At 44.9% G+C, this 14,113-nt stretch overlaps 1 protein-coding gene across 2 annotated transcripts in view; it reads right to left on the bottom strand.

The window, feature by feature from the left end:
* PHIP (PHIP subunit of CUL4-Ring ligase complex) overlaps positions 1-14,113 on the bottom strand; it is a 412,470-nt gene that overhangs the window by 136,034 nt on the left and 262,323 nt on the right. For both annotated transcript variants that reach the window (XM_073589700.1, XM_073589702.1), the window contains exons 24-25: positions 10,660-10,779; positions 10,063-10,170 (exon numbers count right to left, since the gene is read on the bottom strand). In XM_073589700.1, the coding sequence (XP_073445801.1) occupies positions 10,063-10,170; positions 10,660-10,779 (228 nt within the window). The remainder of the gene's footprint in view (positions 1-10,062; positions 10,171-10,659; positions 10,780-14,113) is intronic.

Raw genomic sequence — 14,113 nt, 5'->3', positions numbered from 1 at the left:
AGCATGAAAAAAATCTATCAAGAACACTCAAAATTGTCCGAGGGACAAAACCTTGGTAACACAGTGGATCATCAGAGTCTATGTAGTCAGGAAAAACTACTGTGCAACCAGAGAACTGTTCAAGTGAGGTTCTGTATGGCTGAGGACATCTTGGTATTCCAGACGAACACAAGAGTCTTAATCCTTGGGAACACTTCTGACTAGACTGCGGGAGTTGAGACAAAATTCCCTACAAACAGCTGACCGAACAGTAAGCGTTTATCTCAGTGAGTAAAATAGGACTGCCTGCAATAAGAAACTTGCATAGGTGTCTGTCCTAAAAAAGGTCAGGATACTTGAGCACTAATGGACAATGCAAGAAGGCGGCCCCCATAAGGTGGTGCCTAATGGAATCAGGATCTGAGCTCTGTCCCTCAGCTGACAGAAAAGGCGCCGACAGGAAGAAACCCTCAAAGGATGGGTGGTCTCGGAAGAGCCAGGAAAAAAAACAAACAAAAATTAGGCGGATCATCTCCCTTTGTCTCCCAACCAAAACAGCATGGCAAGATTCTTTTGGGGGTAAAGAACTCTGAAATCACTGAGCTAATTGGGAAGGTGAAATGATGAGGAGAGAAACTTTGGGAGGTCGATGAAACCTGTGGCCTATCTGCGAGAAAAGTCAGGGACTGGAGAAGATGTGCTTCCCGCTAACAGGATACCCTGGCATGTGTGTTCATGGGTGATGCAGACATGGTTCAATACGAATATGGAGCGACACGAGAGGTAAAAGGTGGCCCCTAACAGAACAAGAGTAAAGTGAAAGTAGTAACAGATGTGGGAAAGGGCCACGAACAAGCAGAAGCAGTATCCAGACATTAAGAACTGGCCAAGGAAAGATAAAGGGGAGAACACAAAAATGAGGACCGCTAGAATGGAACCCCGATGTAGATTCCAACCATGTGCAATCATATAATCCCTTTAAAAACAAGAAACTTTAATAAATTGAGGTAAAAAAACACCCCCCTAGTGCAATAACACAATTGACAAACTCTATACATTAATAACCTACGATAGCCCTACGCTAGCCTGCTATCCCTTCCTGACAGTGGAGGTTGGCACCCTAAAAGACACGATTATTTGGCGCCCCCACTCCGCGGCGGCGGCTGTCCTAGACGCGCCCTAAATGACCCTTATAAACTACAGGTGGGAAAACAATAAGCAAATAAAAAAGATGAAAAAGATAGTGCTTAATATAATACACAGGCTATTAATGTACAAATATATAAAAGACAGGCTATTACATGTAAACATAGAGAAACCTCTTGTATAACCAATAGATAGGAGCAAGTCTTGTCTTTTTGGGTATTAATAGACCACAGAAATAGTCGTTTACCCCCACAACATCAGAATTATATCCATATTGGTTCCCATAGAAGGCAATGGATGATATCAATTGCCAGAAAAAAATCAAAGAAACAGTTGGGGGTTAACCCAAACTTAGCATCCAGCCTCGACGCGTTTCCCCGTCCACACGGTTACATCAGGAGGCACAATAAGGAACCAGCCAATTCATAGATGTGAGGTGTCTAGATAGAGAGGCAAAACCTGATATAATTATGATGTTCCTTTATTGAACCACGCTATTTTTTACCTCTTGTTTGTGCTTGTCTGATTTACTGCAGAGAGATTGTTTTTGGCTCTGATAACGCATTTGGAATCTGTTTTCTGTAGTCTATTAATACCCAAAAAGACTAGATTGCTTCTATCTACTGGTAGCTTATGGAATCTATATTTTGGGCGCATGGCAGAGCTCGGAAGGGAAGCAGTGCCATTTGACTTTTTTGGCTGGAATTGAGATCGGACGGCATGTCGGGTTTGGAAAGCCCATGATGTGCCAAAACAGTGGAAACCCCCCACAAATGATGCCATTTTGGAAGCTAGACCCTGCAAGGAACTTATCTAGGTGAGTGGTGAGAACTTTGAACCCCCAAGGGCGTCACAGAAGTTTATAACATACAGCCGTAAAATTAAAAAATCATTTTTTCCACAAATATGATCTTTTAGTCCCCAATTTTTTTTTTATTTTCCCAAGGGTAACAGGAGAAACTGGACTCCAAAACTTGGTGTGCAATTTCTCCTGAGTACGCTGATACCCCATATGTGGGAGAAAACTACTGTATGGGCACACATCAGGGCTTGGAAGGGAAGTAGTGACGTTTTGGAATGCAAACTTTGATGGAATGGTCTGTGTCTGTCATGTCGCGTTTGGAGAGCATCTGATGTGCCTAAACTGTTGAAACCCCCCACAAGTGACACCATTTTGGAAACTAGACCCCCCAAGGAACTTATCTAGATGTGTGGTGAGCACTTTGAACCCTCAGGTGCTTCACAGAAATTTATAACATAGACCCATAAAAATAAAAAAAATATCTTTTTCCACAAAAATGATATTTTTGCCCCCAATTTTTTATTTTCCCAAGGGTAACAGGAGAAATTGGACACCAAAACTTGTTGTACAATTTGTCCTGAGTAGGCTGATACCGCATATTTGGGGGTAAACCACTGTTTGAGCGCATGGCAGAGCTTGGAAGGGAAGGAGCACCGTTTAACTTTTTCAACGCAGAATTGGCTGGAATTGAGATCAGACATGTTGCGTTTGGAGAGCACCTGATGTGCCTAAACATCCCACACCAATTCTAACTCCAACCCTAACCCCAACACACCCCTAACCCTAGCCCTAACTTTAATGGGAAAATTAAATACATTTTTTTGTTATTTTTCCCTAACTAAGAGGGTGATAAAGAGGGGTTTGATTTACTATTTATGGCGGGTTTTTAGGTTTGGCAGTTCTCATACGCTAAAAGACGCTTGTTACTGTAAAAATAGTTTTTGCATCACCACATTTTGAGAGCTATAATTTTTCCATATTTTGACCCACCGAGTCATGCGAGATCTTATTTTTTGCGGGACGAGTTGACATTTTTATTGGTACCATTTTCGGGCACGTGACATTTTTTGATCGCTTTCTATTCCGATTTTTGGGACACAGAATGAACATAAACCAGCATTTCATGAATTTCTTTTGGGGGGTGCGTTTACACCGTTTCGCGTGTGGTAAAATTGAGAAAAGCGGTTTTATTCTTCGGGTCAGTACGATTACAGCGGTACCTCATTTATGTCGTTTATGTTTTGGCACTTTTATGCAATGAAAACAATTTTATATAAAAAAACCACCATGGTTACTTACCGGTAGCCGGTTTTTCCGGAACCCATGACAGCCCCACATGAGAGAGGGATCCGCCCCGCCAGGACAGGAACCTACTGAAATATAAGGGGCGGCACCTCTCCCCCGCTTCAGTTGGATTACAGAGCATTGAGAGGACTTCCCGGTTAGTTACATGTTTATCCAACACCACATCACACAAATACACCCGACTATTGTGCACACCCATACGGTGAAAAAAGGGGGGGAATATACGGGTGCTGTCATGGGTTCCGGAAAAACCGGCTACCGGTAAGTAACCATGGTGGTTTTCCCTTCACCCATGACAGCACCACATGAGAGATTTTTGGAGACTTCGAAACACCTTAGGGAGGGACCACCGCTTGCAGCACCCTTCTACCAAAGGTCAAGTCAGCCGAGGAGGATAGATTTAATCTATAGTGCTTAAAAAAGGTTGAGGGTGAGGCCCAGGTAGCGGCCTTACAAATTTGCTCAATTGATACCTCTGCCTTTTCAGCCCAGGAGGTCGCCACGGCTCTGGTGGAATGAGCCTTGATGCCATCAGGAATCGGAACACCACTAGCTGAGTAGGCTACACTAATGGCCTCCCTAGTCCATCTGGCAATAGTCCCTTTCGATACTCCATAACCCTTCCTGGCACCCTGGAAGGCTACAAATAGGGACTGGGACCTCCTCCACTGGCTGGTTACTGATATATACTCTAAGAGGGCTCTTTTCACATCTAGATTATGGAATTTCTCCTCTCCTGGGTTTTTCGGATTTTCACAGAAGGAGGGGAGGACGATTTCCTGGCTACGGTGAAAATCCGACACCACTTTCGGTAAATAAGCAGGGTCTGTTTTTAGGACAATTCTGTCCTGGTATACCTGGGTATACGGTGGACTAACTGATAGGGCCTGCAGGTCACTTACCCTACGTGCCGATGTAAGGGCCACTAGAATAATGGTTTTTAGGGTAAGATATTTCACTGATAGTTGTTGTACTGGTTCAAATGGTTCCTTTGTGAGAGCTTCTAACACAAGGTTTAAATCCCAGGGAGCCATTTTATGCGATGGGACTGGTCTAGACCTGTGGCAGGATTTAATAAACCTAGCTATCCATCTGTTTGCCGCTATGTTACAATTATATAGAGCGCCTAGCGCTGAAACTTGTACTTTGAGTGTATTTACCGCTAGGCCTAGCTGTAGACCTGTCTGTAAGAACTCTAAGATAGTCTTGATCGGGGGTTCTTGGTCTAATGGTTTCCCCAGAAACTGCAGAAACTTATTCCATATTCTACCGTATATATTAGTTGTTACTGGCTTCCTACTTTTCATCAGTGTAGCCACCAACCCAGGGGAGAATCCTCTATTACTTAAAAGTGACCTTTCAAATTCCACGCCGTCAGATGGAACCCCTTGACTTGCGTGTGGAATACCGGACCCTGAGCTAGCAGGTCTGGAATCTCTGGCAGTACCCACGGATCTGAGAGGGACATTATCTGTAGTAGTGAGAACCATGGCCTTTTTGGCCAGAAGGGGGCTATTAAGATCACTCTGGCCTGATCTTCCCTTATCTTCTTCACTACTACTGGGATTAGAGCTACCGGAGGAAAGGCATAACTTAGCTTGAAATCCCACGGAATTTGCAAAGCGTCCACTGCACATGGCTCTTCCTTTGGGTTCAGTGAAAAGAATCTTTTTACCTGCCTGTTGCTTCTGTTGGCAAAGAGGTCTATTACTGGCTCTCCCCAAAGATGTACTATCTTTTGGAACACTACCCGATTCAGGGTCCATTCCCCCTGTTTTAGTGTGTTGCGGCTTAGGAAATCGGCTTGTGTGTTTTCTACCCCTCTGATGTGTAGGGCTGATAGGGAGTGTAGGTGTCTCTCTGCCCTGTGAAAGATCTCGTTGGTTTCGAGCATTAGGGAGCGTGACCTTGTCCCTCCCTGGTGGTTGATGTAGGCTACTGTTGTGCTGTTGTCCGACATAATCCGGACATTGCGGCCTTCTAGAGTGGGCATGAATATCCTTAGGGCTCTGTTTACTGCCCGTAGCTCTCTTAGGTTGGAGGATGCGTTTTGCTCTAGGTGTCCCCAGGGTCCCTGGGCTACCTGTCCCCTTAGGTGCGCTCCCCACCCCGAGGAGCTTGCGTCTGTCATTATCACGTCGGACACTGGCTTCTGCCACGATGTCTCTGTTAGTAGGTTTGCTCTGTCTAGCCACCATCTGAGAGAGCCTTTGGTTTTTACAGAAAGTTCCAGCCTTCCTTCTAAACAGCCTTTTAGCGACTTCTGTGCTGATAGGACCTCTGCTTGTAGTTGACGGGTATGAAATTGTGCCCATCTGACCGCTGGGATACAGGCTGTCAGAGTGCCTAACAAGGACATTGCCCCTCTCAGGGTCGTGTGAGGTTGATCTATTGTTGCCAAGATCATATCCCTTACCTTTTCCACCTTGGCGTCTGGTAAGAGACAAATTTGTTGATTTGAGTCCAAGATGAAACCTAAGAACATTTGCCTTTGTAAGGGTTGTAGCCTTGACTTCTTGACATTCACCATCCAGCCGAGATTCCGTAGGGTATCTATCACCCTTTCTACTTGCTCTGTGCAGTGACATTCTGAGTTGCCCACAATTAGAAAATCGTCTAGGTAGGGTATTATAATTGTGTTGTGGATGCGGAGGAATGCTGTCATCTCTGCAACTACTTTTGTAAACACCCTCGGTGCTATGGATATGCCGAATGGAAGGGCTCTGAACTGAAAATGTTTGAGGTTGCCCCGAATGTAGAGCGCTACCCTTAAGTATTTTTGGTATTCTGAATGGATCGGGATGTGGTAGTAAGCATCCTTTAGATCGACTACCGCCATAAAACAGTTGTGGTGTAACAGCCTTATAGCTGAAGTCACTGACTCCATTTTGAAGGTTTGGTTCTGTATCCAACGGTTGAGGCCTCTCAGGTTTATAATCGTCCGGAATGAATGATCCGGTTTTTTTATTAGAAAGAGGGGCGAGTAGAAACCCCTTCTTTCCTGTCCTCTTGGGACCTCGATCAGGACATGTTTGTCCAGCAGGCTTAGGATCTCTGCCTCTAAAGCCAACTGTTCTTCTACCCGTCTCCTGACGGGGGTCACCACAAACGATGCTCTTGGCTGTTGAAAAAAGGGGAATTTTAAACCTTCCTTTATGATGTTTAAAATCCAAGTATTGGAAGATATATTTTCCCAGGCCTGACCAAACAGCATCAGTCTCCCCCCTACGGGGATGCCGGCGTCATTGAGGGGACTTTTTTGCGGATGAAGCGGCTCCCCCGAACATGAATCCAGACTCTTTCTTCCTCTTGTCTTCCCATCTTTTCCGATCTCCCGGAGGCCGGCCTCTATTGAATTTCACCCTCCGAAAGGGCGGTCTTCTTTGATCTCCCTGAAACCTGGGGAAGCCCTTCTTCTTATCACCCGCTTTTTCTAGGATTTCGTCCAGATTTTTTCCAAAGAGAAATTGTCCATCACATGGAAGGGAGCATAATTTGGCTTTTGATTGTAGATCTCCCGGACACCCTTTAAGCCATAATGCACGCCTTGCAGCATTTGATAGTCCCGCTGCTCTCGCCGTCAACCTCATGGAATCGGCCGAGGTGTCGGCTAAAAAGGCGGCTGCTCCGTGTAGCAGATACATGTCTCCTAAAATTTTCTCTCTAGACATCTTGGAAGCAATTTTTTCTTCTAGCTGCTGTAGCCAGATCATTAAAGACCGGGCTGTACAGGTACCGGCTATCGCAGGTTTTAGTCCCCCCGCTGTTGCTTCCCAAGCATGCCTTAGGTAGGAGTCTGCTTTCTTATCTAGTGGATCTCTTAGTACTCCTGAGTCTTCTAGGGGCAGGGCCGACCTTTTGGATGACCTGGATACCGCCGCATCGATTTTTGGGACCTTGTCCCATATTTCCGTATCCTTAGGGTCAAAGGGATATCTCCTTTTTGAGGAGGAAGGAAGGCTACCTGATTTTTCAGGCTTCTTCCACTCCCTTTCGATGAGCGCCTGGACTTTTTCATTAACTGGAAAGGTGCGTTTCTTCCTTTCCTGTAACCCACCAAACATTACATCTTCTAGGGATTTGGTCGCTTTTTCCTCCTGAAGGCCCATAGTTGACCTAATGGCTTTAAGGAGACTATCAGTATCCTCAACCGGAAAACACGGTCTACCCCCTGTGTCACTATCCGAGGAGGAAGAGGACATGCGCTCAGCCTGATATTCGGACGAGGAGGAGTCTGATGAAGAACTTGGGGAGTTTCTTCTACTTTTTTTCTTTTTCTTTAATAATAATTTAAGTGAACCTTCCACCTCTGATTTTATGACAGATCTGAGGTGAGTTGCTAGGCTCGGCACTTCCTCCGCCACTGTTTGCTGTATACAGCTAGCGCAAAGGTTTTTTTGCCAATCTTTCGCTAGGGGGTTCTGGCATATCGCACACTCCCTATTATTTCTTTTGTTCCCTGCTTTTTTGCCTTTCACCGGGCTGGAATGCTGCGCTGGAGCATGTGGTCTGTGTTCTCTCGATCTCGAGGAATCATTTGATCTGTGGCTCGAACGGCTGCTGCTCTTACCGCTCGAACGGCTACCGTGCTTCCGTGCCGAGGTCTGCGACGGGGGTAGAGACAGTGGGGACGGTGAGCGTTCCTGCTGTGACCCCATTGTAACAGCCCGGCCGTTCTGCTCCTTGCCTCCTTTAAATAGGCCCCGGTGAGCGATCCTTTTGACCCTCCCCCCTGCGACCGCCGGCCATTATTCTTCTTTTTTTTTTTTTCTTCTTTTGTGGCCGGCGCCGCACTAGGCGCCATGTCCGTCGCGTCCGTGACGTCAGCCGGCGCATACCCAAGCTGCACCGCGCCGCTGACGTCAGGCGCCGGAAGTCGCGCCCGGCTTCCCCTGTCCCAGGGAGAAGGAGCGAGCGGGCGCGCGCGCAGGGGGAGGGAGGCACGGAGGAGCGCCCCGAATAGAGGCCGCCTTACCGCACCCGCACGAACCCGGGGCCTGCTGGAGGAACCCCGGGGACTGCGCTTCCAGGCGCCGACGGCCAGCGCTGCAGGTAAGCTGACCTGCTCTTCCTGCGCCGGGACGGCCCTGGGTCCATGTCTTCATCCATGGCAGGCACCGCCGCTGTCAGCCTGGGATCCCGCTCCAGGACAGGAACCCAACTGAAGCGGGGGAGAGGTGCCGCCACTTATATTTCAGTAGGTTCCTGTTCTGGCGGGGCGGATCCCTCTCTCATGTGGTGCTGTCATGGGTGAAGGGAAAATAACTATTTTTGTATCGCTTTATTCTGCGAGCTATAACTTTTTTAATTTTTTCGCTGATGATGCTGTGTGGTGGCTCGTTTTTTTGCGGGACAAGATGACGTTTTCAGCGGTACCATGGTTATTTATATTCGTCTTTTTGATCGTGCGTTATTGCACTTTTTGTTCGGCGGTATGATGATAAAGCATTCTTTTTTGCTTTGTTTTTTATTTTTATTTTTTAAGGTGTTTACTTAAGGGATTAACTAGTGGGACAGTTTTATAAGGCGGGTCGTTACGGACGCGACAATACTAAATATGTGTACTTTTATTGTTTTGGGTTGTTTTTATTTATTTAGTGACTTTTTTTATTATTTTTACACTTTTTTTTAAACTTTATTTTATTGTCCCAGGGGGTGACATCACTTTCATGTGTCAGATCGCTGATCTGACACTTCACACAGCATTGTGTCAGATCAGCGATCTAACAGGCGCTGCACAAGGCTTCCTCATGCCTGCGCTCTGCAGGCACTGACGAAGCCGCCTCCCTGCAGGCCCCCGCCGCAATCTTGGATCCGGGGGCCTGCAGGGAAGGAGGCCCCCAGAGCAGCGCAGCATATCGCGCTGCGCCGGGGGTCTCAGGGAAGCACGGAGGGAGCCCCCTCCCTGTCGATGCTTTCCTAATCCCCCGATACACCGCAATCATGTTTGATCGCAGTGTGCCATGGGTTAACGTGCTGGGGGAGGTCAGTGACCACCCCTGACACATAGTACCGGGTGTCAGCTGTGATAATCAGCTGACACCTGGCCGTGATCAGCTGCGCTCCCCCCATCCCCCCAGGGGCGCCGCTGATCGCTATGATGTACTATCCCGTCCATGGGAATTAAGTCCCAGGTCACATGGCCGGGATACTACGTCTAATGTCAGAAAGGGGTTAATGTATAGTTTGTCAATTGTGTTATTGCACTAGGGGGTGTTTTTTATCTCAATTTATTAAAAAGTTTCATGTTTTTAAAGGGACTATATGATTTCACTTTTGATATTTCTTCCCTGGTCCTGTGGACATTTTCTTGATTAGAATCCAATCATGGGAAGGGTCGAGTGTGGTGGATTAGGAGGCAGAGAGAGATACTCACCATTCCAGGTCTTTAGACATCAAGGTAGACATGATCATCGGGACATCGGCACTCTACAGTATTCAGCAGCTGTGGGAGATAGGTGGCCAGCAAAATTGTGGCACCCACAGGGAGGTATACTACTGTGGATTCCCTGGGCTACTAAGAAGGAATTGAGGAACATCCACACCTCTTAATAGTAAGAAAAAAAAAAAGTTGAAGATGCAGCAGACCCGTCTGCCTCTTATGGACCCTATGCTAAAAATAAAACACGCAATCTCACATTCAAGGAGAAGGTATGGTCCACTGGGCGGAGACAACACTTATTCCATGTAGTGTCAGTGCCTTAACCATGGTACTGTCTCCCTCACTGCACCTATCCTATTAACCTGAAATGTAGCAGTGCAGATGTAAAAGCATACAATAATTTGGTTTTCTGATCATTGGAATTATGCTTCACCATAAGGAAACTTACCCTTAACTCCATTTTATGCCATGGCTGTTTCTTAGCATTGATCCTATATATTTTATTTTTTTTGGCCATTTCAACATATGCTTCATGGCCCTGACGAAAATAGTATACCTGCAGAATAATATTTAGAATGAATGCAATAAGACTTCACAGTGAGAAAAATACACAAACTATACAATAGCCATCTGCGCAAATGTCAGCACACACAAGTGATCATTATTATTACACACAAGAGAGGTACCTAAACTGAAATATCACCCAACCATATTTAACCCTGTCTAGTCCTACATATCCTTGCAGCATATGGATCTGTCCCCCCTAATGGAGAAATTCAAGTCTATACAAGCACGGTCTTCAAGTGCTCAATTAAGATTATACAATTGGAGACAAAATGTGGATGATTCCATGCTGTTGATGAGTGGATAAAGGCTCCAAAGCCAGCAGTTTGTATAATAGTGGTTTTTAATCTGCGTGTTTCAAAGTACACATACTTCTTCCTTAGGACATAACTGCATAAATATACATGCAATAGGAGTTGAGCTCAAATAAAGGTGCCATGAAGACACGACATGTCTTGACATGAAAAATAAATGTAGATACCTCGTCACCCATCTGTGGAACAAAAGGACAGCGCCTTGGCATAGTGTCAGTAATCCATACAGAAGGCAGCCAGTCTTCAAGGGTCAACCCTTGCTCTGTTAGAGCCACGACTGGTAAATGCTGGTAGAAGACAAGAGAAAAAGAATAGCATTCTCGTGGTTATACCCAACAATGAAATAAGAATAAGCACCTTCAGCCTAGAAGGCCCTGGCAAAAAGAAATGTCATAGAACTATTCTCTCCAAAATACTATGAAGACTAGCTACAATGAGAAAACGGATTTCCTCTCAACAACTTGGCAGAAGTGTTCAATTGCCCCACAACTTGCCTTCCTCTGAACTATCGCTGAGTATTATTCTATAAAAGTGGACAAATTCCAATGTTATTGACTTACAGTGCCTACAAGTAGTATTCAACCCCCTGCAGATTTAGCAGGTTTGATAAGATGCAAATAAGTTAGAGCCTTCAAACTTCACACAAGAGCAGGATTTATTAACAGATGCATAAATCTTACAAACCAAAAAGTTATGTTGCTCAGTTAAATTTTAATAAATTTTAAACATAAAAGTGTGGGTCAATTATTATTCAACCCCTAGGTTTAATTTTTTGTGGAATAACCCTTGTTTGCAATTACAGCTAATAATCGTCTTTTATAAGACCTGATCAGGCCGGCACAGGTCTCTGGAGTTATCTTGGCCCACTCCTCCATGCAGATCTTCTCCAAGTTATCTAGGTTCTTTGGGTGTCTCATGTGGACTTTAATCTTGAGCTCCTTCCACAAGTTTTCAATTGGGTTAAGGTCAGGAGACTGACTAGGCCACTCCAACACCTTGATTTTTTGCCTCTTGAACCAGGCCTTGGTTTTCTTGTCTGTGTGCTTTGGGTCGTTGTCTTGTTGGAAGATGAAATGACGACCCATCTTAAGATCCTTGATGGAGGAGCGGAGGTTCTTGGCCAAAATCTCCAGGTAGGCCGTGCTATCCATCTTCCCATGGATGCGGACCAGATGGCCAGGCCCCTTGGCTGAGAAACAGCCCCACAGCATGATGCTGCCACCACCATGCTTGACTGTAGGGATGGTATTCTTGGGGTCGTATGCAGTGCCATCCAGTCTCCAAACGTCACGTGTGTGGTTGGCACCAAAGATCTCGATCTTGGTCTCATCAGACCAGAGAACCTTGAACCAGTCTGTCTCAGAGTCCTCCAAGTGATCATGAGCAAACTGTAGACGAGCCTTGACATGACGCTTTGAAAGTAAAGGTACCTTACGGGCTCGTCTGGAATGGAGACCATTGCGGTGGAGTACGTTACTTATGGTATTGACTGAAACCAATGTCCCCACTGCCATGAGATCTTCCCGGAGCTCCTTCCTTGTTGTCCTTGGGTTAGCCTTGACTCTTCGGACAAGCCTGGCCTCGGCACGGGAGGAAACTTTCAAAGGCTGTCCAGGCTGTGGAAGGCTAACAGTAGTTCCATAAGCCTTCCACTTCCGGATGATGCTCCCAACAGTGGAGACAGGTAGGCCCAACTCCTTGGAAAGGGTTTTGTACCCCTTGCCAGCCTTGTGACCCTCCACGATCTTGTCTTTGATGGCCTTGGAATGCTCCTTTGTCTTTCCCATGTTGACCATGTATGAGTGCTGTTCACAAGTTTGGGGAGGGTCTTAAATAGTCAGAAAAGGCTGGAAAAAGAGATAATTAATCCAAACATGTGAAGCTCATTGTTCTTTGTGCCTGAAATACTTCTTAATACTTTAGGGGAACCAAACAGAAATCTGGTGGTTTGAGGGGTTGAATAATAAATGACCCTCTGAATAAACTTTTCACAATTTAAAAAAAAATTAAACAAAGAAATAACATTCTTTTTTGCTGCAGTGCATTTCACACTTCCAGGCTGATCTACAGTCCAAATGTCACAATGCCAAGTTAATTCCCAATGTGTAAACCTGCTAAATCTGCAGGGGGTTGAATACTACTTGTAGGCACTGTACATACATGCTACTTCCTTGTGTTTTATCTTGATATTATGGCACCTAATGACTAAGATCCATCCACTTCATGGTTTACCAAGGATAACATTATGTAGAGACTTAGCATGGGTACTAAAGGTCAGTCCAACATTACCAGGCACAGCCACTACAAAACGTTTGGACGGCACTGTGCCTAGTAAACAATGAAGAATTGTCAGTGATAAGCGGTCATAAAGGAGAGCTAAGGAAGCAACCCAGGGGCAGACAAGGATGTCAGGTCTCCACCGCAGCTCCAGCCGAAAACTTCCAGTTGAGGATAGGAGCAATGAGAAAATGGAAAACAGTCTTAGGAGCGCAGGAAAGAGACTCAGACAAGAGATGGGTTTAAACCACAACGCGTTTCAACGGAGGATCCGTCTTCATCAGGTGGATGTTTATTAATTACATAGGAGATGGGATATTTAAATGGGAAGCAGCCAATCACAACAGTCAAAACAGTCACATGTTATGATAGTCACATGTTACGACAAGATGACATCATATATTATAATCAAAAAGATGATAAAAACAACCTATATAAAACAGCATGAGTTAACCAAGTTTCAAATGTATAAAATGTGCAAAAAGGAGCCATAAAATAAATATAGATAAAAATAAATAAAATTATTAACAGGTTAGTAAGACCAGTAAAAAGACCAATAAAAAAGCAAGAACCCATATTAATAATAAAAGATATTAATAATAAAAGCATGTAAACAATAGCATCTAACTAAAACGCACTGATGATAAAAAAGGCAAATAAAGTTATATGGTCACTTTATCAATAATTAAATTCAGATCTATCAGCTTTTCAAATCAGAGTTTCCCATTTAAATACCCCATCCCCTATATCATTAATAAACGTTCACCTGATGAAGACTGATCCTCCGCCGAAACGCGTTGTGGTTTAAACCCATCTCTTGCCTGAGTCTCTTTCCTGTGCTCTTAAGACCGTTTTCCATTTTCTCATAGTAAACAATGAAGGGCATGCAACCCCCACCCATCCTACAACGATCCCTCAGCTCAGACAAGCATGCATGTGTTCTAATTGCAGACGCCTTTAGCGGCAGCCTCTCTCCCATAGCAACAAAAGGCATGTGTCATCAGAAAATGGATCTGTTTCAAGCAATTTGTTATTATGTTAATTATTTTTCTTTTTTCCTATTCACCATCTTAAGAAAAAAGCTGAAATCTTGCAATTTTCACTGTAGATACTACCCCTAATATTAGACTCAGCAGTCATCTCATTAACATTACAGGCAGGAAAATAATACTCTACCACACAGCGGATAAGACAGGATCCAACATTAACAATAGGTGGTGGTCACAGCTCAACTCCTCTGCATCCCTGCACAAAAACCTTTTCCACAGATAACAGAATGCCATGAAAACAATCATAACATTTTATGATATGGCAAAGATCCTCACTCTGCTGCTTTTCCATGAT

Source organism: Dendrobates tinctorius, unplaced genomic scaffold (genome assembly GCF_039654945.1).
Source record: "Dendrobates tinctorius isolate UK_male_01 unplaced genomic scaffold, ASM3965494v1 ptg000111l, whole genome shotgun sequence".
In the NCBI taxonomy this organism is placed as follows: domain Eukaryota; kingdom Metazoa; phylum Chordata; class Amphibia; order Anura; family Dendrobatidae; genus Dendrobates; species Dendrobates tinctorius.
This window is presented reverse-complemented; position numbering and strand designations above follow the sequence as displayed.